General features: G+C 38.4%; 1 protein-coding gene across 2 annotated transcripts in view; it reads right to left on the bottom strand.

Moving 5' to 3' along the window:
- LOC136862709 (kinesin-like protein KIF3B) overlaps positions 1-25404 on the bottom strand; it is a 397790-nt gene that overhangs the window by 127018 nt on the left and 245368 nt on the right. For both annotated transcript variants that reach the window (XM_067138926.2, XM_067138927.2), the window contains exons 16-17: positions 19825-20048; positions 472-703 (exon numbers count right to left, since the gene is read on the bottom strand). In XM_067138926.2, the coding sequence (XP_066995027.2) occupies positions 472-703; positions 19825-20048 (456 nt within the window). The remainder of the gene's footprint in view (positions 1-471; positions 704-19824; positions 20049-25404) is intronic.

The following is a 25404-nucleotide window of genomic DNA, read 5'->3' as shown; positions in this document are numbered from 1 at the left end:
TCCAGTGACAGGTTTAAAATGCATGGCCATGCATGTTCTGAGAACTGTTCCATATATCATGTGAAAGTCTGTCTTCCTATCTTCACAACAGGGATATAGATTCAGAAGGAATGGTCTAGAAGTAAGCTTGTCAGTATACTTTAGCAAACTATATTTATGGCCTAACATAAAAACTGAACTAGATTCAGTGGACTGTAACATATCCAATTTCTATGGGTACAACAATCTTGAACCAAATTACAAATGGGTCATACAATCGTGGAAGACTAGAACGCATTAAATTTCAGCAGTTTTGCATGATGATTACCTCCAACCATGAGAGGCTGCCCATTCATGAATCATTTCTTGCTATCTCACATAGGTGTTCATTCATATTCCAAATACACACTGTAATCCCTGTAGAAGACAGAGGGATGTGTATGTATTCAAATGCATAACATGAAATACACTTGAAAAAAAATTATTTCTTACCTGATACCTATGACTTCTCCCCACTCGAATAGCTACTCTGCCATAGTCAGATACAGGGCGACGTTCACTATCGCTTGATACTGGCCTCTTCACCATGACTATGTTGTCTGGCACAAAAGGTAATAAATACCAGGTTCCATCGGATTCATCGTACCTTGCACGCAATAGAACTTTGGTCTTTTCATCTGCAGGAATGAAGTTGTCAATGATGAGGTACCTCACTTTCAGATCTCTGAAACAATTCCACAACACAATTGGGATCAAGCATTTTGGATTATGTAAAACTATGAAAACCATTTTAACTTCTTCATTTATGGTACATGGTGTTGTCCTTGTTCAGGAACTATGGGCAATGGCTAAGTGGCTAAGTTATTGGTCCTGAGAGTTGAGATACAACTTGCTACGGAACATGAGTGGACATTTTGGACACATTCAGAGTCATGGCCCTCCTTGTGCTCAGGCGCCTAGGACTATACAACAAACCATGGCCCTGAACTGTGTAACGTGCTCCCCTATCTCTACAATTCTACCTCTTCAACTGGTCTACTGCTGCTTCTAACCTCTGCGTGTGTTCCGTCCGCTCGCTCAGCCGGCTCTGTGCTTCACTACTGCTCTCCCTCCGTCCCCTCCCCTCTGCACGCTGCTTGTGTTGTCACCATGCGCTCTCGCTCCTTCTGGACTCTTCTTTTGCGATATAAATAGGCCTGCTCTGGCCTCGATCAGCGAGTCCGACTTTGTGCAATGAACTGTGTGGAGGGAGAACTCCTTTTATTCGCATTTACGACTGGCCCGTATGCGATGTTTACTTCGTCTACTGCTCAAGATCCGAACTCAAGACCGCTGGCTGGGTGAGCGAGTTTTAATCTCTTTCCGCTTTTTCACATGAAACTATTTTCCTTTTCCAATATGCCCTTCTGGCTGGAAATGCAACTTTATACTTGCTGTGGCTGCAAGACAAGCCTGTAGACTTTCGTGTTCTATTTCAAGATCATACTTGGACTTTCTAAATTTCATTCCCCAATTAGAAGTGAAAGAATGAAAAGTGAATGAGAAAGGATATAAATTTCTGTGAACAGACGCAAGAAAACTGACTGTACTATCTGTGACCTTTTCGAAACTCTCATTTATGCCTAGTTTCCGTGTGAGCTCTCTACTTTAAAAATTTAGTTGCAGGCTATACCTTTCTTTTCCCTTTGCCAGCCCAAGGATACTATTTTCTCTTCCCGTTATCCGTTATTTTTCCTTGATCCTATCCTGTGGGTTTTCTTTGGATATTGTACAGTGGCCTATGTATCTTTTAAAATTCATTTTATAGTTTGTGTGGTAATATATATCGGTAGGATACTTCTTGTTAAATTCTAGTCAATCATATGGTGTCTAATCCCTTATTCTGTGTCAAACAACTAAATATTGATAATCCATTTGGTTTTCTGCATCAATTTGTTGCCCTATTTTATGGTGATATTATTCATATTTCGATTGTTTACTGCTGAACATAGTCATTCATTTCAAATAATCATTCTACTTTGTTTCGTGTGACCATTTCTGTTGTCATTACAATACATGTCTATTATGAAAATACGGTTGGTTCTGTTTCCCTGATTACTGTTTCGGCCTTTCCTATACTCCTCCCCAAATTGTAGGCTACTTAACACGCACACTTTTGGAATGGTCTCAGCAAAAAGCTTTTTCGCGCACTCTGCTTATTTGCTTCCACTTTGTATTTGAAAAGTGAACTTTGGTTAATGCTGCGCACGCCTATTCTGGTCAAGGTCAGTAATCCTTTTCACTGTGTGCCGTACCTTGCTTCGCTTGCGTTGTTTACGGTACCACGCTGGTCAGACCAGTGTCAAACTATACTACTTATATCTATACAACGTGCTGTGTTGATGGTTGGTTGCAACTGAACGTTCTACAATCTTAGTTGCATTTTCATACGTCCATCATCAATCTATTTATCCACCATCGCCGTCCCACACATATAATTCCATGTGCAACAATTACGTCACAACTGTTAGCGAAGAGGTTCTAACTGGGACTGTGTGTAAGTAGGGTAACAACCTACTTCACATAACTCTGAGCTCAGAATAGTTTAAGCAAGCCTCAAACCTATGGAAGAGAGTCCCACTTCCATTTGACAGGTGCAGGACTTTTTGGAAACAATCTAAATTGAATGCAATGGAGAGCTATCAAAATTAATGGGGCTTATGAAAAAAAGTAGAACTGGCTGAGTCAGCGAAGAGGACGCAACTGGATATTGAGGAACATCGAGATAACATGGAAGAGATAAAAGATAATAAAGTGTTCTTAACAGAAGTTAAAACGAAAGGGGTTTATGAGCAACACCAAAGAATAAAATACAGTTTCTGTTAGGCATGCAAATTAGTGATTGTTGAGGGTAGAGACTGGGTACATAAACTGTAGAAATGATGCAAGGAATGTACAAAAACTGTATCAGCAGTGTGCAGACTCAGTTTGGAAAAACAGAATGATTTAGAAATAAAACTGGACCAAGACAGGGGAGTATGCTGTCGCCTCTTTTGTTTCGAATGGTTGTGGATGAAATTGTAAGGGAGACAAAGGAAGCATATGGGAATAGGAAGATAAAGTTATTACTATTTGCACACAATATTGTGGTTTGGGAAACAAACAGCAAAGTACAAGAACTTTATGCACTGAAAAAGAAAAATGAGAAGTATGATATATCAGCACAGAGAAAAGCCAGACCATGAAGATATTAAGAGGAGAAAGATTGTTAAAACTGGGGGGTCAAAGGCTTGAAATTGTTGACAGTTCTAAACCTACGGAGAGAATTAATGCAGAATACATGGCTGGACAAGGAAATTAAAAAGAGGGTGCAACAGGGCTATGAATTCTACCAGAGTGTAAGAAACCTTGTCTGGAATAAGGAAGTACGAGGAGAGTGTAAAGATATACTTTACAAAATGCATTATGCACCCATATTGACCTATGGAGCTGAGACCTGCACAATGACAAATAGGGAGGAGAGCGGAATTCAAGGCAGTAAAATGAAAACCTAGAAGTATGATGGGAAAGACAAGAAAAAACAGACAGAAAAAAAAGGATATGAGGAAAGAGGTCAGAATGAAAAACCTTAATGAGAAAACTGATAGGAGTAAATTAAGATATTTGGATATGTAAAGAGGATGGAGGGGAAAAGAATACAAAAACAGATGAGGGACATGAATTTTGAGGGAAAGAGAGCAAGAGGGAGACCTAGAACAAGGTGGATCGATTCAATAAGGAGAAGTGCAACAACATAATGTAAGAGGAATCGTGAACGGAGAGAGAAAGTTGGAGAAGTGCCATGAAGACAGGAGCTGGATAAGGGGAAAGGAAGACGATGATATGGGTCGATTTAGCAGTTGAAGGAATTACGACCAGAAATGCCTCAGTCTATTTAACGCGTGTGTGTGTGTGTGTGTGTAGAAGATGGGACAAGTTTTATAACGCACTGAGTGACATCATAGTCAAGGCCGACAGCAAGGGCAGAATAGTGCTAATGGGTGATTTCAATGAGAGATGATGATGATGATGCTTGTTTAAAGGGGCCTAACAGTTAAGGTCATTGGCCCCCAATGAGAGTTAGAAATAGAACTGAAGGATATGAGAAGGTGATGAGTAAAATATGGGGAAGATTGGAAACAAATCAGAATTACTGGACTTCTGTGCTAGAAGTAGTGAATTTATCCTTCAAGCACGGCAGGGGAGGGGTACCAGATCCACGAGACTATATCACAACTGACTATGAATTCAGAAAATCTATTAGGAAAGTATGGGTATTCCAGGGAATTTTTCAATGATAGACACCACTAATTGATCTGCGGTGAAGTACTTATCAGGCCTAGTTTTTTTCTTAGTTGCTTTACGTTGCACTGACACAGATAGGTCTTAAGGCGACGTTGGGACAGGGAAGGGCTAGGAGTGGGAAGGAAGTGGCCGTGGCCTTAAGGTACAGCCCCAGCATTTGCCTGGTGTGAAAATGGGAAAATACAGAAAACCATCCTCAGGACTGAAGAACCCACTATCTCCCGAATACTGGATACTGGCCGCACTTAAGCAATTGCAGCTATCGAGCTCGGTTTATCAGGCCAAGGACAAAGAAAGTTTAGTTTGTCGGCAAACAGTTAAGGGTAGAAGATTTCCAAGACGTGAAAATTAGAAGTATGTGGATGATTAGTAAGAAGTCCCAAACAGCGGTCAGCCAACAGGTTTAAGATATAGAAAGAGAATGGATGGCATACAGGCTTCTGTAGTAGAAATAGCAAGGGAATACCGAGGAACAACTGTGTGTAAAGATTAGAAAATCAATCAATACTGATCTGCATTTAGGGCAGTCGCCCAGGTGGCAGATTCCCTATCTCTTGTTTTCCTAGCCTTTTCTTAAACGATCACAAAGAAATTGGAAAATTATTGAACATTTCCCTTGGTAAGTTATTCCAATCCCTAACTCTTTCCTATAAATGAATATTTGCCCCAATTTGTCCTCTTGAATTACAACTTTATCTTCCTATTGTGATCTTTCCTGCTTTTAAAGACACCACTCAAACTTATTTGTCTACTGATGTCCTCCCACGCCATCTCTCCACTGACAGCTCAGAACATACCACTTATATCTCAAATATTATTATAATATTTATAGGTCCACCTGTTCAATACAATACAATATAATCCACTATTTCATGTGGTTAAAATTTATACATAATACATAGAAGTCAATGGTACATGTTTCACCCCTTCTTATGGGCATCATCAGCCTATATCAATCTTAAAAATTAATGGATATGGAATCTTTCCAATCTTATAAACTGTAGAATAAAATGTTGGACAATGATTTCATAAAATATTATACTATAATGTCTACAATAACGATACTGCACCAAGGTATGTTAAAAAAAAAAAAACCAGTGAATTAACAGTTTTTGAAGATTAAAACGTGGTTAATCATGAATATTTTGAGAGTTTAAAACCAAAATGGATCCTCTTCTTATATATCATTAAGACTGTGACGGCCTTGAGTGTAAGCACAATCATCAAAGAGGGATGTTTGTTCCATTCCCATAGCATGAGTCCAAGATAGTAAAATCACTGTCAGTTATTGAAAACAGAATTGTGAACGTAACAAATATGTTAAAATGTGTACGGTTGATATATCTGAAAGTCGTAGAAAAGAAAATGGAGCTTCTTGTGGAGGCGTTGCTAATGATAAAATGTTGTGTCGAAGCTAGCGGATGTCAGTAATTATGTTGGTGCGGCAATCAATTGGATCCAAGAGACGGTCAAGTGGGTGTTATTAACCCCGTTGAAACATCTATTGGAAGAAATGATAGAGTTTTTTCGTACGGTGCGTGTTAAGTACGTCGGGCTGTTCCAGCAACGCTAGCTTGACTGAGCGTTCCAATTTTCGAGTCCCAACGACTTCGAATTAACGAGGTTTTACTGTATTACTTCGGTTTCTCTATAGAGCTCATCTGGTTTTATCAGCACCACATCCAAAATATTCTTCCCTCTAGTTGGTTCCATCACTTTCTGAATCAGCTGCCCTTCCCATATTAACTTATTTGCCATTTGTTGTTCATGCTTCCTGTCGTTCGCATTACCTTCCCAATTGACATTTGGTAAATTGAGATCACCTGCTCCTATTACATTCCTTTCCGTATCATTTCCAACATAGATGATTATCTTATCAAATAATTCTGAATCAGCGTCAGCGCTACCCTTTCCCGGTCTGTACACTACAAAGACACCAAGTTGCCTATTATCTTTAGAGATGAGCCTTACACCCAGAATTTCATGTTTTTCATCCTTTTTAGCAGCTTACAAATTCTTCTTTCACCAGAACGAATACTCTCCCACCTACCATTCCTATCCTATCTCTACGATACACACTCCAGTTCCGTGAGAATATTTCTGCATCCATTATGACATTTCTTAGCCATGATTCAACTCCTATTACAATATCTGGTAAGTATATATCTATTAAATTACTTAATTCGATTCCTTTGTTTACAATGCTTCTACAGTTGAGCATTAACATTTTTATGTCATCCCTACTTGATTTCCAGTTCCCTGTTCACTTAACACCGCTCCCTAGGCCACCCCGTTTCCCTGAATGTACCTGCCTATAACCCTTCTAAACTAGTTTCCTAACTTATATGTACCACTGCGGTTGAAGTGAAGGCCATCTGAGCGCAGATCCCTGTTTCCTACCCACCCATTAGGATCTAGAAATCTCACTCCCAGTTTCTCCACATACCCACTCCATAGTCTCATTTAAATCCCCAATCACCTTCCAGTCAGTATCCCTCCTACACATCTTACTGGAATGAAGAAAACAAGGTAGCTTGGCATATCAAAATGGCTCCAAACATGAATTGATGAAGATAGAAAATTGCACATAGATGAAACAGTGGAAAACAAATCATTGTGGAGTCCAAGGAACCATAGGAATATACCTGGAAGGGCTTGGTGAAGCAGCAAGGAAATCCTTCTGGATTGGAATGAAGAATCTTGGAAACAGAGGGAAAAGGAAACTACTGTAAAAGTTGATCAAGTAAATCAGGTGATCATTGTAGATCCAAGGGAATCACTGGACAGATGGAAGGAATATTTTTTCAAAATCCTCTCAATATATAAGGAATTCCTTCTGTTGAAATCCCAAATAATGGACTTCATGAGGAGAACAACAACAAAGGCTGTGAAATTACACGTGGGGAAGTGGAAGATGTTAAATGAACTACAATGTCAAAGCAGCAGGAACAGATGAAATGAGATCTGAAATGGTGAAATATAGTGGAAAGGCAGGAATGAAATAGTTTCACACAGTAATAAGATCAGCATGGAATGAGAGTACAGAACCCCTTGATTGGCCGAAGACAGTAACTGCATCTATATATAACAAAAGAAACAGAAAGGATTGCAACAACAATCATGGTATTTCCTTGATCAGTATACAAAGCAAAGTGTTCACAAGCATTTTAGAAAGGAGAGCATGGATTAATGGTGGAGAGTAAATTGCATGGAAACCAGTGCAGTTTCAGACCACAGAGTGGCTTTCAGGATCAGATTTTCAGTATGAGTCAAGTAATTAAAAAAATGCTATGAGAGAAATAGGCAGTTATGTTTCACTGTTCTAGGAAACTCAAATGACAAGAGTACCAAGTGAGAAGTAGTTAGCCATACTAGAGGATTATGAGAGTAGGTATAGGTTAATAAAGGCAATCTTAGGCATTTATGTTTACAATCGGGGCTACAGTGAGAATAGACTGTCGAATGAATTCTTAGTTCAAAAAAGTTACAAGGGTTGGACAAGGCTCTAATCTATCTATGTTGTTCATAGTATACACATATCATTTCCTGAGAAGTATAAAATGCAGAGAGGGAATCAGTTAGGTGGAAATGGAGTAAGCAGTTTGACCTATGCTGCTGATTGTGTTAAAGTTACAATGTGCTGAAAGCCTGCTATCTAATATTTTGGAGCTTGTAAAGAAATGCAGTGAATATACTGTATTTAATGGTGTATTAGATCCTCCCCTGGCTTTTCGAGACGAAGAAAATGAAAAGGAAAAAAAAAAAAAAAAATCTTGCATACAAGACCTCCAACGTATCATCAGAGAACGACGATTCCGCTTCAAAGCGGGCACAAGCCTTACTGCAGCTCTGATGACACCGGACAAATTTATGAATAATTTCGTTCCTACAACCCACGTAATGAAAACACTCAAAGTCATGCAGTACATCTGTGTTTTGTATTTAAGAAATGTCCGCCTTTGTAGCGTAGGCCTACTGCAACTCTGCTGGCGTCGCACAAATAGGTGAATAGTTTCGTGTCTGACCCGCGCATTGCAAGCACGCATTCCATGTATATGTGTCTGCGTTTTGTAGTTAAGAATGCCAGCGTAATGGTTAGCACAAGTAGCTGCCGCTCTCGGGAGCCTGAGTTCGATTTCCGGTACCGTATTGCCAGAGTTTTACGAATGGCAGGAAGATTGATATGCAGTAAAAATGGTACATGTAACTCCCTTCCACTGGAGGCCTCTCTAAAAAGAGCTGCACCATCTGCACATTAGTTAAGAAATATTCACAGTTGTTGCTATTAATATAGCAGGCGAGATCATTAACAAAGTGAATGTTTAATATCCCGTAACTCGGACAAATAGTTTTTTTGGTAAGAACTAGGTTTAAAACGCGTTATAAACAATCCAATCATAACTACTGTTTTACTCGCCAATGTACTTCATGATAATAATAATAATAATAATAATAATAATAATAATAATAATAATAATAATAATACTTCCCCACATAATTATTTTCGGAGACGCCAAACAAAACATACTATGCGCTTATAAAAAATTGGAGACAACAACCGTACGAAATTAAACATTATGATGATAAAACGCATTACCGCCACACCTGCACATATCCATAAATGCAGTAAACTTTCCTGTTATTTATTTTTAATCTTCTCGTAGTGGAACTTCTGGCACTATGCGGGCACTTGATAGCATACCTAACCTAAACAATGCTATCTCTTATCTCATTTACAGCTGTTTTGGTAAATCCTGATGTGATAAATGTGGAAAACAACCATGAAACATACTTAAAAATAAGGGTTTAGCTTTCAATAGCTGCAGTTACGCAAAGAACGCTTCCAGTCACTACATATTGCATTCGGAAGTACAAGTCTTAACAAAAGCTAGTTATCAGCTGGTGGTTTGGCACGCTTTCTGCAACACGTCTTTATTCGAAAGGAGTAGCTTCTGCTACACATACGCAAATTCTCCAGAAATAGATTCTCACTGTTTGGACTCAATAGTATGGAACAAAACTATTTTTTAAAGTTTCAAAAAGACGGAGCCTCGAATGCTCTCGATGCTTGGCTTACGAGATGGCAGTGAAGACGACGTCATTTGGAATGATGACATGTCGGTAGCAGGGAAGTGTGCGACAAGACTGTAATTCAAATGAAAGCAGTAATTAGATTTACTCAGGTTTACTGTGCAGGAAGCCTACTGCTCATCTGACCGGGACAAATGACTGGCCATTAAATTCTTTTCTACAAATATCAATATTTCATAATATAATATGATACACTTATCCCTTCTTCTCCGGGGTCGAGTATGAAGTGAGACGAATTTTCGTAGCGAGCTTTTACAATTGTATGCCCTTCCTGACATCAGCCCTATCAGAGGTATTAATGAGATGAAACGAAAGATGTGATGTGAGTAACTAACAAACTATATTTACTTCATGTGTAGGCCTAAAAGTCGTGTTCACCATTTATCGTCTTTTTACATTTAGAAATACTGCCTTCCAACAAAAATAGCCAGTGTAACTCAAATACATTCATAAGTTTGTTAAGGAATAGTGTAGAATGTTTTGATGTATAATATACAGCTCCTTATAGCCTAGACGCCATGTGTTCACTGCACAAAATTTGAGGTTATTGCATATTGGAATCCTCTTACTTTTTCTGGCTGTAGAAGTGGAAGAAAAAGGGGTCTAATACGCAAGTAAATACATAGTTTTAAAATTATCATCTCCATGACTAAAGTGATGTCAGTAGTGGAAAAAATTTAAGAGGACTGAATTCCAATTACAGAATACAAAAAGAACAGCTTGATCATTTCAAGTAATTAGGATGTGTATTCTCCCAGTATGGTAGTGTACCAAGCAAAATTGAATGAAGATGCAGCCAAGCTAATTCAGTAAGCTTGCAGTTGTGATCAATGGTATTCTGTAAGAAAGGAACGAGTTCTTGGACTATGTACAAGAAATGAATCTCATTATTTGCCCGTATTGTTGACCTTAAGTGTTGTGGTACTTTCAGGAGAATTCCACTTTTTCAATACAAATCACATTTATTCCCTTCGGAATAAAGTTAACTTATTGCTACATGTTTCATCCTTATATGGAATCTTCAGCTGCAGTTCGAAAACAGTTCAGCTCAAGGCAGCATACAGGCTGACCAGAATAGCGCAAGACCAGGGAGAAAACTAATTTTAACATCTTTTGAACCAAGCCCAGCCTTTCAGTCTGTAAATACTTTTACGAGATTTAGTTCTCTCTCTTGAACAGCATAATACAATGGAACTACAGCCTTCAGCTAAAAGAAAGTTGAACTTACTTCTTTCAAGACCTACTCAAGACAATAATTGTAAAAAACTACTCCAGACAATAATTGTAAAAAACATCAAGATTTTAACTTATAATAAACTTGTATTTGAAGTGTTATCAAATAAACACCAGTGTATTTACCATGTCTAAAGTGTGTGATATGGGGGATGTATGCTTTATAATGGTGTTTCTGACCAATCATTTTACATTTTTACTCTAGATGCATGCACATTAAGGTGACAATATTTAATGTTTTAATCGGCACATGGGCAGAACAAGTTAACAACTCATCTACTGTCTTTTAATGAGGCTCATCCAGTGTCTTTTAAAGTACCTTAATATATATCCTCGTTCTATTTTTGTTTTTGAACTTGGGCCGACAATGTGTCTATTGAGGACAAAACATATACCAATAAGTTAATGTCATTCTGAAGGGAATAAACGTGATTTGTATTATAAAGGTGGAATTCTCCTAAAAGTACCATAAAACGTGCTAACTATATACATCGGTCTGTTTTAAGACAGTTTGCTGTACAGGATTGGGAGGTGGGTGGACTCGAGATCTCTTATTCATAAGTTACAAGTAACAGTCCCGGCTGAGTGGCTCAGATGGTTGAGGCACTGGCCTTCTGACCCCAACTTGGCTAGTTTGATCCTAGCTCAGTCCGATAATATTTGGAGGGGTTCAAATATGTCAGCCTCATGTTGGTAGATTTACAGTACTAGCATACAAAATAACTCCTGCGGGAGAAAATTGTGGCAACTCAGCGTCTCTAAAAACAGTCAAAAGTAGTTAGCGAGATGTAAAAAAATTAACATTTTTATTAGATGTAATAGACATGAAAGTGGTGAGAACAATTTCTGGTACAAACAATTGGGAACAATGGCAGGAGTATACTGCACCAAGCTCTGTAATTATCAGCCTTTATGAAACCGTGGTAAAACTTTTACCATGGTATTGTCATAAAAGCAGTGCACTATTACTATCGCCCGGTTTCGTTACCACGGTTTCTTGACGCTTGATTTTCTTGCTATTATTCCTCTCGGAAGCAATTCGAAGTAGTATTCAGGAAGCAGTGATCATTTCGATAGTCACTTGTCTTTAGTTTATTCAGCAGGTGGTGATCGTTTCGACAGTCACTTGTCCTTCGTGTTTACATTTTGTGACAGCGCAAGCAAGTTATCAGCTCCTTAAAATAGAAAATAAAGTAACGAAATGTCCTAGAGCTCCTAATTTCAGTCCTCACGAAAATTTCGTCCTGTTGGATTTGGCTGAAAAATATAACGCAGTCATTGAAAATAAAAAACATAAAAAACGGATGGCGTGACATTAAAAGAAAAGGAGAAAACTTGGTAAATGATCAGTCAAGAATTTAGTTGTGTGCCAGGTAAGTAAATATAAATAGCTATTTAATAGACTGTATCTGTCCCTGGGAGGGAAAGTACACTATGCCGCTAGAAAAATATTTGTGGGGAGAGTTTCTTTGGCAGTTGCGCTTTTGCACTGAAGTTCTATTGCAATTATTTTGTGGATAGCTAGGTTAGTGTACATATGCCAGTGTGAAAATTTAATGCCATAGTATTTTTTTTTTAATTCCTGAAAATGGGCGGGAGTGGATTTATGATGTTCTATACCTCTGAAAAAGTAACTTAGAAGTGACTTGAGTATTACTTCCAAAATAAAGCTGTCATTCGTATCTGTTAGCTCCATCTTAATTTTTGTTGTTACCCCTTTTCCAGTCTAATGGCGATGGTAATAATGATACATGTAGGCATTAAAATTTAACTTCGCAAGAATGTGAATTTTATTTGTATTGGAAATACCGAGTGTAGTGAGAAACACGACTTTGCATACTCTTGCTACAGTTTTATTCACTGCAAGTTTGCATGTCAGAGAAGTGGCTTTTGATTTATCCTACCTGCTCCTAGAATGTGAAATTGGTGAGCGAACGAATAAAATGCCTTTTGGTATCATTACTTTTTACGTTGGGCATACCAGTAATATGAACAGAAGATTTCCAACCTTTCTGTTCCCTTATTTTATTTAATGATAATACATCCTGCAGGCGAGTCGGCCTCTCACCACTGGATACCGTGGTTCAAATCCCGGTCACTCCATGTGAGATTTGTGCTGGACAAAGCGGAGGCGGGACAGGTTTTTCTCCGGGTACTCCGGTTTTCCCTGTCATCTTTCATTCCAGCAACACTCTCCATTCTCATTTCATAGCATCTATCAGTCATTAATAAATCACTTTGGGAGTGGCAACCCCATCGTACTAACAGCCTATATATGCTTCATTCATTACATCCCTGACCCGGTCAATGACTGGAAAACAAGTTGTAGGTTTTCATTTTTCAATACATCCTGCAGAATCATGGCGGTTTCATTACTCTGTCCTTTACATTCAGACCCATTTTATCTGTGGAAGATTTCCTTGCTGCATAGCTTGCACTGGGCTTGTTACTTACCCACTGACTTGGATTCAGGACACGTTTCCTTCCTTGCTGACTGATTGCTGTTGTGATTATAATCTTTCTAGTTGTGGCTTCATTGCCTGCTGTACTATTCACAACCTAACGGGATTATCCAAAATACTGTCAGCAGTGCGACTGGTCTGGGTAGGGACCAGTATCTGACTCCATTCTGGAACTCTTCGTAAAGAAAAGCCTCATCATTTTTATCATTTTCAGAGTCACGAGGTTCACTGCAGCTTAATAGTAAATAATCATTCAATATCTTGCTCTCTGAAGTGGAACACAAAGGCTGTTTTGATGTTGCAAATTACTGTAGTTTAATGAAGCACAAGATTGGTTAGTGTTATAATCTAGGCCTACTGAAGTAATTTTCCTTCGTATGTCAGTATGCTCAGATGTGGTTACGGGTGATGTCTGTGCAACTCCAACAAATGGTAAGCTCTGTAAGAGTAAATATTATGACATACTTGTTCTGCTATTCAAATAAATTTACAAAAACTTATGGGGATCTGCTGATCACACAGATGGAAAAACCTACTGTAAATTCTTATAGATTTCACTATGGTAAGACTGCACTGACCTCATGCCAGTTTAACCTTATTGCTTACCTTGACAAGTGTTATGATTTCTATTATCACAAATATCCTTAATAATTATTTTTCCTCCAGAAACCCTGTCTCATCACTTCAGTTTATGTTTCTCCAAAGAATTCAATAACTTCATGCTATTAGAACACCACAGCAAACTGCTAAACAGTCTGAAAGACTCTGCATAACAGCTGTCAGACGCTGCTCAATGAGCCATCAACGATGCAGGTTATGTGGGAACCGTAAAGCATTTTTAGGACTACATGTCACTAGAAAGGGGAAAGAGTGTAGGTTAGCATCATATGTAGTCACTCAGAAAAAGAATGAAAACATGGTATGGTATTGTATTCTTTGTAAACTATGAGTTTCATGTTCTGTATTGATGGTATGTATAGGCCTAAATATAATATTGAAGGATGTTCCTCCTAATAAATACAATTTCAGACTAGTACACATTAATTATATTATTACATACATGGTTCTAGTTTCAGCCCTACATTTTGGGCCATCTTCAGCCATATAACTAAGATATCCTAAAAATTAATTAGCCTATGAATAGAATTTTTTGAAAGTAATATACACTTAAAATCTTGTCACTTTGTTACACTAGCGCATGATGAAGAGAGTGTGTGCTTATGTTGTTGACATTAAAATAGCATATAGCCTACTTTCATTTTTTTGTCAGTTTGTTACATTAGTGCTTGATGAATCTGTGCTTATATTGATGACATTAAAACAGTTTGCACATGCTTCAATTCTCCAATGCAGGTCATTTATGGTGTTGAGCTCGATGTTGATATTGTGTAGGCCTAATTCATGTTGTGTTAGACTAAATTTCACAATGTGGTGCAAGTACACATGAAGATAATGACAAGTAGTTCTACATCATTGTGTGATAAGTGTCATTTTAAAATCAGTTATACTGGTACCATGTATACAATGATATAACTGTTTACTAATTTGAACTTGGATTGATTAGGAGGATCATCCTGCAATGTTATATTTATGGCAAGTTTGTTGCAATTAATATTTTATTAAGGTAATTTTAAATTATTATTTAAGTATAATTCAGCTCCCATATAGATACAAATACTGTGGATCTGTCTGTCTGTTAGGTCATCAGCCCAGAGGCTGGTTGGATCCTCAAATAGCACCACCAAAGGTTATGCGGTTATGAGGAAACCCCAAAAACCAATGGCAGCACTAAAATGAGGCATACTAGGCAAGATGAGGAGTGAAGTAGTTTGCCACTGCTTTCCTCACTGGGTCAGAAAGTACTATTGCAGCACAACTGACCCTATGAGCAGCACCTTTCATAACACTCAGATGCACTAGTGCTCTGAATGTCATTACTCAGCACTACCCATACCCCAGCAACTTCCATATTGTCACAGCCATGGATGTTGACTGGGACTTCGGTGGAAGCTACACTTTACTCTGGCCGGTGCCAAGAGATGGATGCAAATGTACTGTATCCATCAAGAAATGACAGCAGGCAGAATACTGTGGATAACCATAACAAATATTATACATATAGGTTCATTTGTTTCTGAGAAAAGTGTACCCATGAGGATCATACACAGTACCATGTGCTCAGTATTTACTGAACAACAACTGTACAAACCTGAAGATTGTAATTGCACACACAGTAGTGTACTTTGCCTCCGGGGTTCAGGCATTTGTATGTATGTTTTATTATCCTTTTGCAACATGTTATATTATATTTTTCTGTACATATTATTCAGGTACCACACCTAGGTCACACACTAACTTAAAAGGTGTGTATGAAAACCTTAAAAGAAGGGCTAGAAGAGCCTCTGCCGATGACAAGGTGGAAATGTACAAGACAGGGGGCGGACCTAGCGTACCATCGAAAATACAAGATTTTGATAAAAGGGTGCTTGGGATTATTGCGGAAAGCAGTGTGTGTATTCCAAGCACCCATGACTCAGATGCGGGTTATGCAAAAAACAAAGGTAGGCCTAAATAGGATACTTATATGGTAGTAAACTCATATACTTTTATAGATCTTGCTTATACATTTAATTTAACAATAGCATATAGTAGATCACTTCAAAGTAATAAACTGTAATATAACTTCCAGAACCTGGTGACAATCTGAAAAGACCTCCCAGTACTTCCAATCCTCCGGACACACTACAAGATATTGCTAATGTGAGTACGGTATGTTCACCATATATCACAATGCACAAAACTATACACAAGTAACTGCAGACCACAGAACCACAGACTGCATTTATGTAAAAATATATATAATTATTCTGTTTGAGGGGGACTTTGGTGTTGACAATGATAATGACGATTATGATGATGGTCACAACTTAGGCCAGTGTCCTCAAGATTATGGGCAAACTCCACTACATACACCAACAAGACCTTCAAGTGGTGTAGGCCTAAAGGTGAAATATTTTCTGTTTTAATTTAGTTTTAGAAAAACCTCACTGCACTGCACTGGAGGTGGAATTTAGATAGAGAAAATCAATTTAAAAATCACCAATATTTATAACACCGAGGCCAGACCATTAAAAATTATTTTTCAATTTACATGGCACTGCATGTCTTTTCTCTTCACTAAAAGAATGGGTGTATATTTTTCTATGCAGCACCAATTGAGGAAGACACCTGGAGGCATGAAAAAGAGGAAGCTGACAGCAACGGAGTCAATATCAAATGCTGCAGAAGTGCAGCGAGAGGCTCTTTTGTTGGACATGGCGCTACCAAAGAGAGAAAAGCATAACAAGGAATTAGAAATTTTTAAATTAAAAAAGGAATTAAAAGAAAAAATTGCACACTGGAAATCAAAAAATGCTGAACTATTGTAAGAGAAATTAGTTTTTAAATAAAATCTCACCATATCTTTGTTTGAATTTAAGTAAAATGTCTTAATTACAGCACGTCTGGTAACTTGTCCTGGATTATCATCATTCCCGAGATGCAGATGCACAGCAGCAGCACAGCCGTGGCAACAATAATGTTCGACATGTTTTGAATGTTGCATCGAAGTCCTAAAGACATGGAAGGGAACCTCCTTTTCCACACACCATATTGTCTCTCGACAACATTCCTTGGGGCAATATGGACTCTGTTATATCGTTCTGCTGGGGTGGTGGGATTCTGAACAGGTATAAGGAGAAAGGATTTACATGGGTAATCTCCATCACCCAAAAGATAGCCATTAGCTATTTCTCTCGTCTCGAGACGTGCCCTCAGCCAAGAATTGTAAAATATTGTGCTATCATGAGTCGACCCTGGCCATCCTGCTATAATATCTCGTATCATGAGATTAGAATCGCTCACAGTTTGCACGTTTAGCGAGAAATAACCTTTCCTATTTTTAAATACCTCCCCATTTTCACCCCCGGGAGACTATTCGCACATGAGTGCAGTCCAGCGCACCCAATACACCAGGGAACCCAGCTATTGTATGAAACCCTTCCATAACCTCTCTTTGTTCCTGCTGCGTAAGTGGAAATTGAATGAACTGTGGCGATAACGACGCAAGTAGATCAGAAACCTTGTGTATTATGCGGCATACTGTTGTTCTGAATGGAAAATTCAAAGTTCCCATGGAGGGAATTAGATATTTTTCACCAATAGAGCTTGTCAAAAACAGATCAGATGTAAGGCTTTTCAGGCGTTTGCTCTATCAACCAGCGTTTCGTCTTAGGTCTGACACTAGACTCGTCAGAGTGGGATGTGTCAGACCCTACCCACTGATGCTGGGGTGTATGCAGGTGAACTTATCAGAAGCCCATTATAAGATTGTATGATTGTGTCCAAATTGGGCATGTTGAGTGTGAGTTAGTTATAACATGACTTGACTTTCAGGTACATGGGTATAAAGCTATCTTCGTCAAGACTAGAAATTTGGCTGTAAACTCTATCCTAAGCTTAAATCTAAGTTATACACACAAATACAATCAACACATTAAAATACACAGAACATATTAAAATACATTAAAATAATGTTTTATACTCATTTCATGGACTTGATAGTGCGTGTCTACAGTATACCTTCATTCCCGTCATAAGAGTCCATAGTTGTGTGGTACGTAATCTGGTGCTTGCGATCGTCTGTAATGTTGTAGGTCTCTTAAGAAGTCTTATTGTTTACTTAAATGATGTCTTCACATGTATGTATAATAAACTGCTTTTGTTGTTAACAAAATCAGATTATATAGACAGAGGTAAGTATGTGCAGCTGTGAGTGGAGTCTTATTCCTTGAGTTTGGAAGCAGATGATATGGCCTTGGTCATCCGTGTATTTTTCTTGACGTTAGGCTATTGTGGTGGCTGCTTTCTCGTCTATATCTGTGTGCTGGTGTTATAGTTGTCTGTGAAAGATAAATAAAGTGTAAGTAGAGAGTTATAAGCTGAAGGAATGCCACTGTGTGTGTGTGTGTGTGTGTGTGTGTGTGTGTGTGCTGATGCAAGTGTGTACTTGCTGTTGTTTTCGTGGCTGGGTTGCGTACGATCTGAGAGCCTGTCGTGTACTGCTTCGCGTATGTCTTGGGCTTGTGTCCGTTGCTGCAAGGGGAGTGAACGGAGGGGTAGGGAGAGTTGCAGTTGTGGGGGTAGGGGTAGAGCTGGGCGTGTCGTTTGACCGTTCTATGGCATGTGCTATGTTCTGTTTATTGATTATTTTGAGGTAGTCAGTTTTTAGGGCGGGGATGGCTTAATTGAAAATAATATATTTTTTTTTTCTGTGATTTCATTTATATTGTAATTGGGATTGGCGTACTGATCTAAAGATATATAAAATTCTTCTGTTATATTGAGCAAGGGGTCCCTGGGATTCATATTTAATACTTTCATGTCATTTGCGATGTTCGTGAAACTGTTTATATTCGTCGATGTGCCTGGCCTATTGCGGAAAAATGACTATGTTTCATAGCTTTTATGTGTTCATTATATCGGATTGTAAAGCTTCTACAGATGCGTCCAATATAGCTGGTCTCACAATTGTTACACTTGATGCGGTATACTCCTGATTGATTGTACTTGTTATTGCTATTGATTGTCTTGGTATTGTGTAAGATGTTAGTGCTGTTATGTGTGGTTTTGAATGCTATTTTTAAGTTGTGTTTTTTGAAGACATTAGTTATGGGATGTATGTGTGCGTTGTTGAAAGTAAATTATATGTAATCCTTCTTAGGTTTGTCTTTTTGTCAATCTGGTTTCGGGTTGAGATTTGATTTTGTGAATAATTGTATTGACCGTTTCTTTCTTGTATCCATTATTTTTGGCTATTTCGTGGATTAGTTGTATTTCCTTTTTTAAATCTTCTTTTGTTAGCAGTATATTAAAGGCTCTATAGATCATACTGTAATAAGCTGCTTTTTTATGTGTATTGGGATGGATGGAATCTATTTTAATCGTGTACCAAGTATGTGTAGGCTTTCGGTATATTTTATAGGATAAGTGGTTTTCATGTCTAGTTATTGTTATATCCAAATAGTTTAAGGTGCGGTTGTTTCCAGTTTCTTTAGTACATTTTATGTAGGGGTCCATTGTATTAAGTTTATCCAATATGAAGTTTTCATCAATCTATTATCGATAATCAATGGATCTATTATCTGATGGGAAATCAAACCCACGTCCTTCCAGGTGAACCGAGCATGCCTTTACCGCCTTGACCAGGCAGCCCCTCCTGATTGAAATCAACATTCCATAGCTAGGAACATCAACATCTCGCTAAGAACAAACAAATTGAGCATGTGACCATGGAATCTGATAAGTAAAATTTTACAAAGTTAACATTACTGAACTTATACTGGTACAGGTTTTCACGGTCAACGTCAACCGACAAGCTGACAGGCCTAATATCCCGGAAGAACTTCCTAGATTACTGAACTTAATTCTTAAAATACCCACTTGGTCACCTGGCACTCTACTATAAGTTTGTACTCTACCCAACAGAGGAACCTACAAGATGAAGCTTCCTAGTTAGCAATGACATTCACGTAAAGCTGAAGTAATTCAAGGCCGAAAATGACTGATCACCCAGTACGTATCTATGCATGTATGGAGGGAACAAAGAATGACAAATGGGAGAAAAGAGTACATGATAAGCCAAAATGTCAAATTACCATCATCAGTAAGAACTAAAGAGAGAAAACTTGGAACATACTTTAGTAATTCATTATGAGCAGCTTCCAGTTCTCTTCTATCTGCATTAAACTCCTCCGTGACATCATGAATTTCTTGCTTAATGCTTTGCAGTCTTGAGAAAAGTTTCTTCAGCTTCTTTGTTTTGTAGTCAACCTCCTGCTGTAAAGTTGAATAAGTATCACGTATTTCAAGAGCCGATTCCTCTTGAAGTTCCAGTTTCTGACGTATTTCCACCTCACGTTTCTGAAAAAATAAGAAAACAAGCTAAATTATTGAACCTGTTTAAGCTGGAACAGGTCAGGCGTGTCCAAATCATATTATAAGGAGTAGATTTATTATCACAGAGTTTATGAAGACAGCAAATATGTGCAATAAATCATCATTAACACTGACAACTAATTCAATGGAGAGTGAAAAGTTATTACATACAGAGATCTGACTAAAAACTATAAAGAAACCCAGACTAATGTGTCCAACCTTTGTCCCGATTCCCCATGGGGTTGGGTATGAAATGACATGAATCTTCATAGCCAGATTTTACGACCAGATGCTCTTTGTGATGTCAATCTCATCAGAAGAGTACCGAGATGAAACAAATGACGTGATATATGATAGTAGGAAGGGAGAGGGTGAAACCTGGTGCCGGCACATGGTCTACTCCCCTCGAATTGTACCACGGAAAACCCATACGTATTTATATTTACAGTTTTTACCATATTTGCTCTAAATTAAGAACCACTCAATTGTAAGACCCTCCAAGTTTTGGGGAAAATTTTTAGAAATATAAATATATACGTGTGTGTGAATGTTAGACCAGTAAATTGGACAGACAGTAATTCCGAGAAAAACATTTCTTTGGAATTTTGTTGTTGCTGTACATACTTGCAGGCTAAGGACAAATTTTCCCTTTTCAGGTGTTAGTAAACGAATGTCATTAGCAGGGAGTGGATGGGAATTTGACCTTCACACAGTAGCAGCTTCAACCTTTCTGCTTTCTACCTGCTCTTTTCTTACTGGTAAAGTCCTGTGGTCAAAACATTTCTTTATTTTATCGTATTTGTCAGTGTTACAAGTTATGAATCTCATCGTTAGGTCCATATTGAGCAACATATACCTTTCTGAAAGGTAGTTTCTTGAGGGTCCGCCTAATAGGCGAAACATGTCCCGCTTAAGACAGAGTAATGATGTTAACTTATATATGTAAATTAATAAAAAAACAATGTACTGAAAAGGTGGATCCTCAAGAAACATTCTTTCAGAAAGGTACTTGGCAATGTTACCAGTAAAATGATAATCACAAGAGTTTCACTGCAGAGTTCAAGCTAGATGTTTTGGAATTCATTAAAAATAAATTTTAAAAAAATTGTGTGAGCTGCAAGCCAAGAATATTCAGTACAACCAAATGTAGTTCATTACTGAAGAAATCAAAGATATAAACTTTGCAACTCGCATCCGATTAAACATATTCTTCATAAATTTATTATTATTATTATTATTATTATTATTATTATTATTATTATTATTATTATTATTATTATTATTATTATTATAATATTTGCCTTTATTTGTAGTGGCGAAGTTAGGACTCATGGTCCTCTCTTACACTTAACCACACTTCATTAACATAGTACATCTGAGAGCAATATTCATAATCTTATCTTAAAACTACCATTACAAACTAGAAACAAAATATGAAACATAATAACATAAACTCTATAAATATTCTTAGTCATGTCTTAAACTATCGTTACAAATTAAAAGTTGATTGACACTAAATACCCTAAGCACAGTAAACGTACATTCATACACACATTCACTCTGCCAGATTCATTCAGCCTGGCGGCACATATCGAGGAGATGCTCACGGCAAGACAACTTGAAGGAATTTAAGGATTGTATGGCTCTAATGTTGTGGGGGAGAGAATTCCATATTCTAGCTCCATTTGCAACAAAGGAACAGCTGAATGCTGCTGACCTGCCGAGAGGGATAGCAAGTGTACTGCCAGAGCGTGTATTATGCTGGTGGAAAGAGGATAGGAAATTGAGTTGTGAAGATAAGTAGTATGGGATATTCTCTTTTAATACTCGAAAGATTAATACTGCCACGTGGAGGTTTCTATATTGTTCAAATTTTAGAAGGGAAAGTTGTCGATAATAAGGGGTAACATGAACATCATAGCGTAAGCAAAAGATAAATCTAATACACGAATTCATAGCACGTTGTAATCGGTTTAGTTGTTCTCTTGTGGTATCAATTAGTACTACGTCACAGTAGGAAAATATAGGGAGGATAAGAGTATCTATAAGCCTAATTCTCATGTTTAGTGGCAGCATATTTTGACGATATTTTAGTGGGTGAAGGGACGCGTACACTTTTCTACAGATATTTGTAATGTGCTCTCCCCAGTTAAGATTCTCGTTTATAATTACCCCAAGATTTCTTACCAAGTTTTCGTACGGAATAATTTTACCAGATAAAGTTAGTGGAGGAATGTTTTTGTTTTTTGCCGCACTGATTTGTTTCGTTTGCCCAACAATAATAGCTTTAGATTTTGATGGATTAATTAAAATACAGTTTTCATGAGCGTATGCACAGATATTATATAAGTCAGAGTTCATATAACCTATTGCTTGATTGATGTCTGAAATTTTGGAATGGTAATAGATCTGCAGATCGTCAGCATACAAGTGGTATTTACAGTGTCTTAGCCGTGTCGATATATCGTTAATATAGATAACAAAGAGAAGTGGTCCAGGTACAGAGCCTTGTGGTACTCCTGAAAATTTCATTACCCATTCGGATGACCTATTCTGAATAATTACGCGTTGTTTTCGTTCCGTAAGATATGAAAGAATTCTAGGGCTGTCTGTCCAAGGTGAAGCGATTTCAATTTAGCAACCAGTACGTCTATATTTACTGTGTCAAAAGCGCTGCTAAAATCAAGAAGTGTAAGTAACGTCACCTGCCTTTCGTCCATAGCGCGTCTCATGTCGTCTGTAACTTTCAGCAGGGCAGTGGCCGTACTGTGTCCCTTTTTGAAACCCGATTGTAAAGGGTCAAGTAGTTTGTATTTATTTAAATAGTCGGTTAATTGTAAGTGTACTATGCGTTCAAGAGGCTTGGAGAGAGATGAAAGTATGCAAACAGGTCGATAATCTGTTATAAGTACAGGTGAGGAAGTTTTGGGAACAGGATTTATAATGGCATTTTTCCACATTTTTGGAAAGTTGCCACTTGTGAGGCACGTGTTGTATATATGAGTAATGGCAGGAAGAATAATGTCAATGATGTGTTGTATTATGAGTATGGGTATTTCATCAGGTCCTACAGCAGATGATGTAATTGATAATACCTCGCGTTTCACGTCAATCTCTGCGACTTCGCGAAATTCAAAGAATGGCCTATTTGGTGGTGGCTGGTTCAGAAGAGATTTTATAGTCTGTGATATTGTGCGTATTTCTGGTTTAATTTTTACTTCAGAAAAATGAGCATTCAATCTCTCCAGAGAGATGTCTGGATTACATGGCTGGGGCAAAGCTTTCCCAATTCCAATGGAACGAAGTTGTTTCCAAGTGTTTGACACGTTTAAATTTCCAGCCAGGTGATTGTAAAAAGAAAATTTCTTATTTCGAATTATTACTTTAATTCTATTCTGAAGTTGTCGATACTGTTCAAGCGCACTGGAAGAGTGTGTGCGTCTGTAGAGCCGGTGTAACGCGTCACGGTGAGACATCATTTGTTTAATGTCATCGGTCAGCCATGGAGAAGGAGGTCGGGAGACTTTGGCCGTACGCTTAGGTGCATGTTTATCAAGGAGACCAAGTATAAGTGAACTTAAAGTTTCAACTTTCTTATCGATACCGTTTATATTTTTTACGTCATCCCAAGGTCTATTCAAGGCGTCAACTCTCAGATGATCTAAGTTTATATGTTTAATGTCCCTGAATGTGATGTATCTGGACTTATACTTCGGTACTTTGAGCGAGTAAGATAAGTATATTAAGTCATGTGTCGATATACTAGGGGTAGGAATTTGTCCATGTGATACTATTTTCTGTGGGTTGTTAGTGACCATTAAGTCAATTAGTGTATGTGAAGATGAGGTATGATTTGTCGGTTTTAGTGGAAGTATTGTCATGTCACACGTCTGGAAAATACTTAAGAGTTGCTTTGTATCTCCAGTCTGTTCCAGTAAATTAGTATTGAAGTCTCCAAATATTAAAATATGTTCATAAGCAGGTGATAGTCTCTGCAGGATGTCTTCAATGTCTGAGAGGTGACCTACCCGTGGTGGCCGATAAACAACTCCTATTAGGGCTTAAACTGTTGTCACAGTTATCTCGGCAAAAATGAACTCAGGTCTCGGGTCAGGACAGTGGGCAGATGTGCATACGATTTTACATTTAATATCATCTCTACAGTACAAGGCTACTCCTCCACCTCTTTTATCTATTCGGTCATGCCTGTAAATATTATAGCCCGTTATGTGTACCATAGTACTAGGGATAGTTGCGCGTAACCAACTCTCACTGATACAAGCTACGTGTACATTACTGTTTTCAAGGAGAGTTGTTAGCTCCTCATGGTGAGCAGGTAGGGATTGAGAAAATAAATGAATGCAGTTCAATGAACGTGCGTTGGCCTGAAATACTTTCGCTAATGAGCCTTGGCAGCGGGGTGTCTCCGTTCTCGGATAGGAGAGGTTAGGGGTAGCGGGACAGTCAGGTCCACAGCTGGCAGTGGTTATAACAGTATTCATCACACAAAACAGAATACCAAGAAGAATACATGCTTCTTACCTGCGTATTTCCTCTGATATCGCGCCGGCTTTTCATGCACTCAATCACATTCACACTCAATAATAAAACACTATAATACAAACTTAAACTAATCCACATTGTCGTTACTTCACACTGTTTCACCCCCTAGCTGCTTGAATAACATTGTTAAGGTCAGCTCGTGTGGTCACTTGAATTTTCTTCCCATCAGAGCTTAGAATAATGATACGTCCATCCTTAGTCCATACAGATTTCTGACCGAAGTGGTCACGCGCGGCGTTTAGTATGTCCTTTCTCGTTGCTGTCAGCGATTCTGTTATCAGCATACCCGATCCCTTCAGCGATTTCTTTGCACGCCAGATACGGTCACGTTCGTGATATCGCGTGAACTTTATTATGATGGGCCTCTTCCCCCCCGTCACTACCTCAGCAGTTGTTCTCCTTGGTTTCCCAATCCTGTGACAGAGATCTAAATTGTCCAATGACAAGTCTATTCCTAGGTGGGATTTCACAACACCGAACACCTTGTCATAGACGTCCTCGTTCGGAGCTTCTGCCACCCCGTGGAGTAATAGGCAGTTTCTCCTGCTGTACTGCTCTGCTTCGTCGATTAGGTCGTCCTGTTTGGAGATCTGGTTGTGCATTTGGGTAAGTTCGGACTTCACCTCCTTGAGCTCCTCGGTGACAGCAGCTCTGAAAGACTGGAACTCCAGGGTGAGTGCGTCTAGGGAAACATCGCCGGGGTTGGTAGCACTGCTGTTGGCGGCGCGCGTTGCTTTCTCGAAGCGAGCTTGGATGTCGTTTAGCTTTTCTTCGAATG

The sequence above is a fragment of the Anabrus simplex genome, chromosome 2 (genome assembly GCF_040414725.1).
Source record: "Anabrus simplex isolate iqAnaSimp1 chromosome 2, ASM4041472v1, whole genome shotgun sequence".
In the NCBI taxonomy this organism is placed as follows: Eukaryota; Metazoa; Arthropoda; class Insecta; order Orthoptera; family Tettigoniidae; genus Anabrus; species Anabrus simplex.
This window is presented reverse-complemented; position numbering and strand designations above follow the sequence as displayed.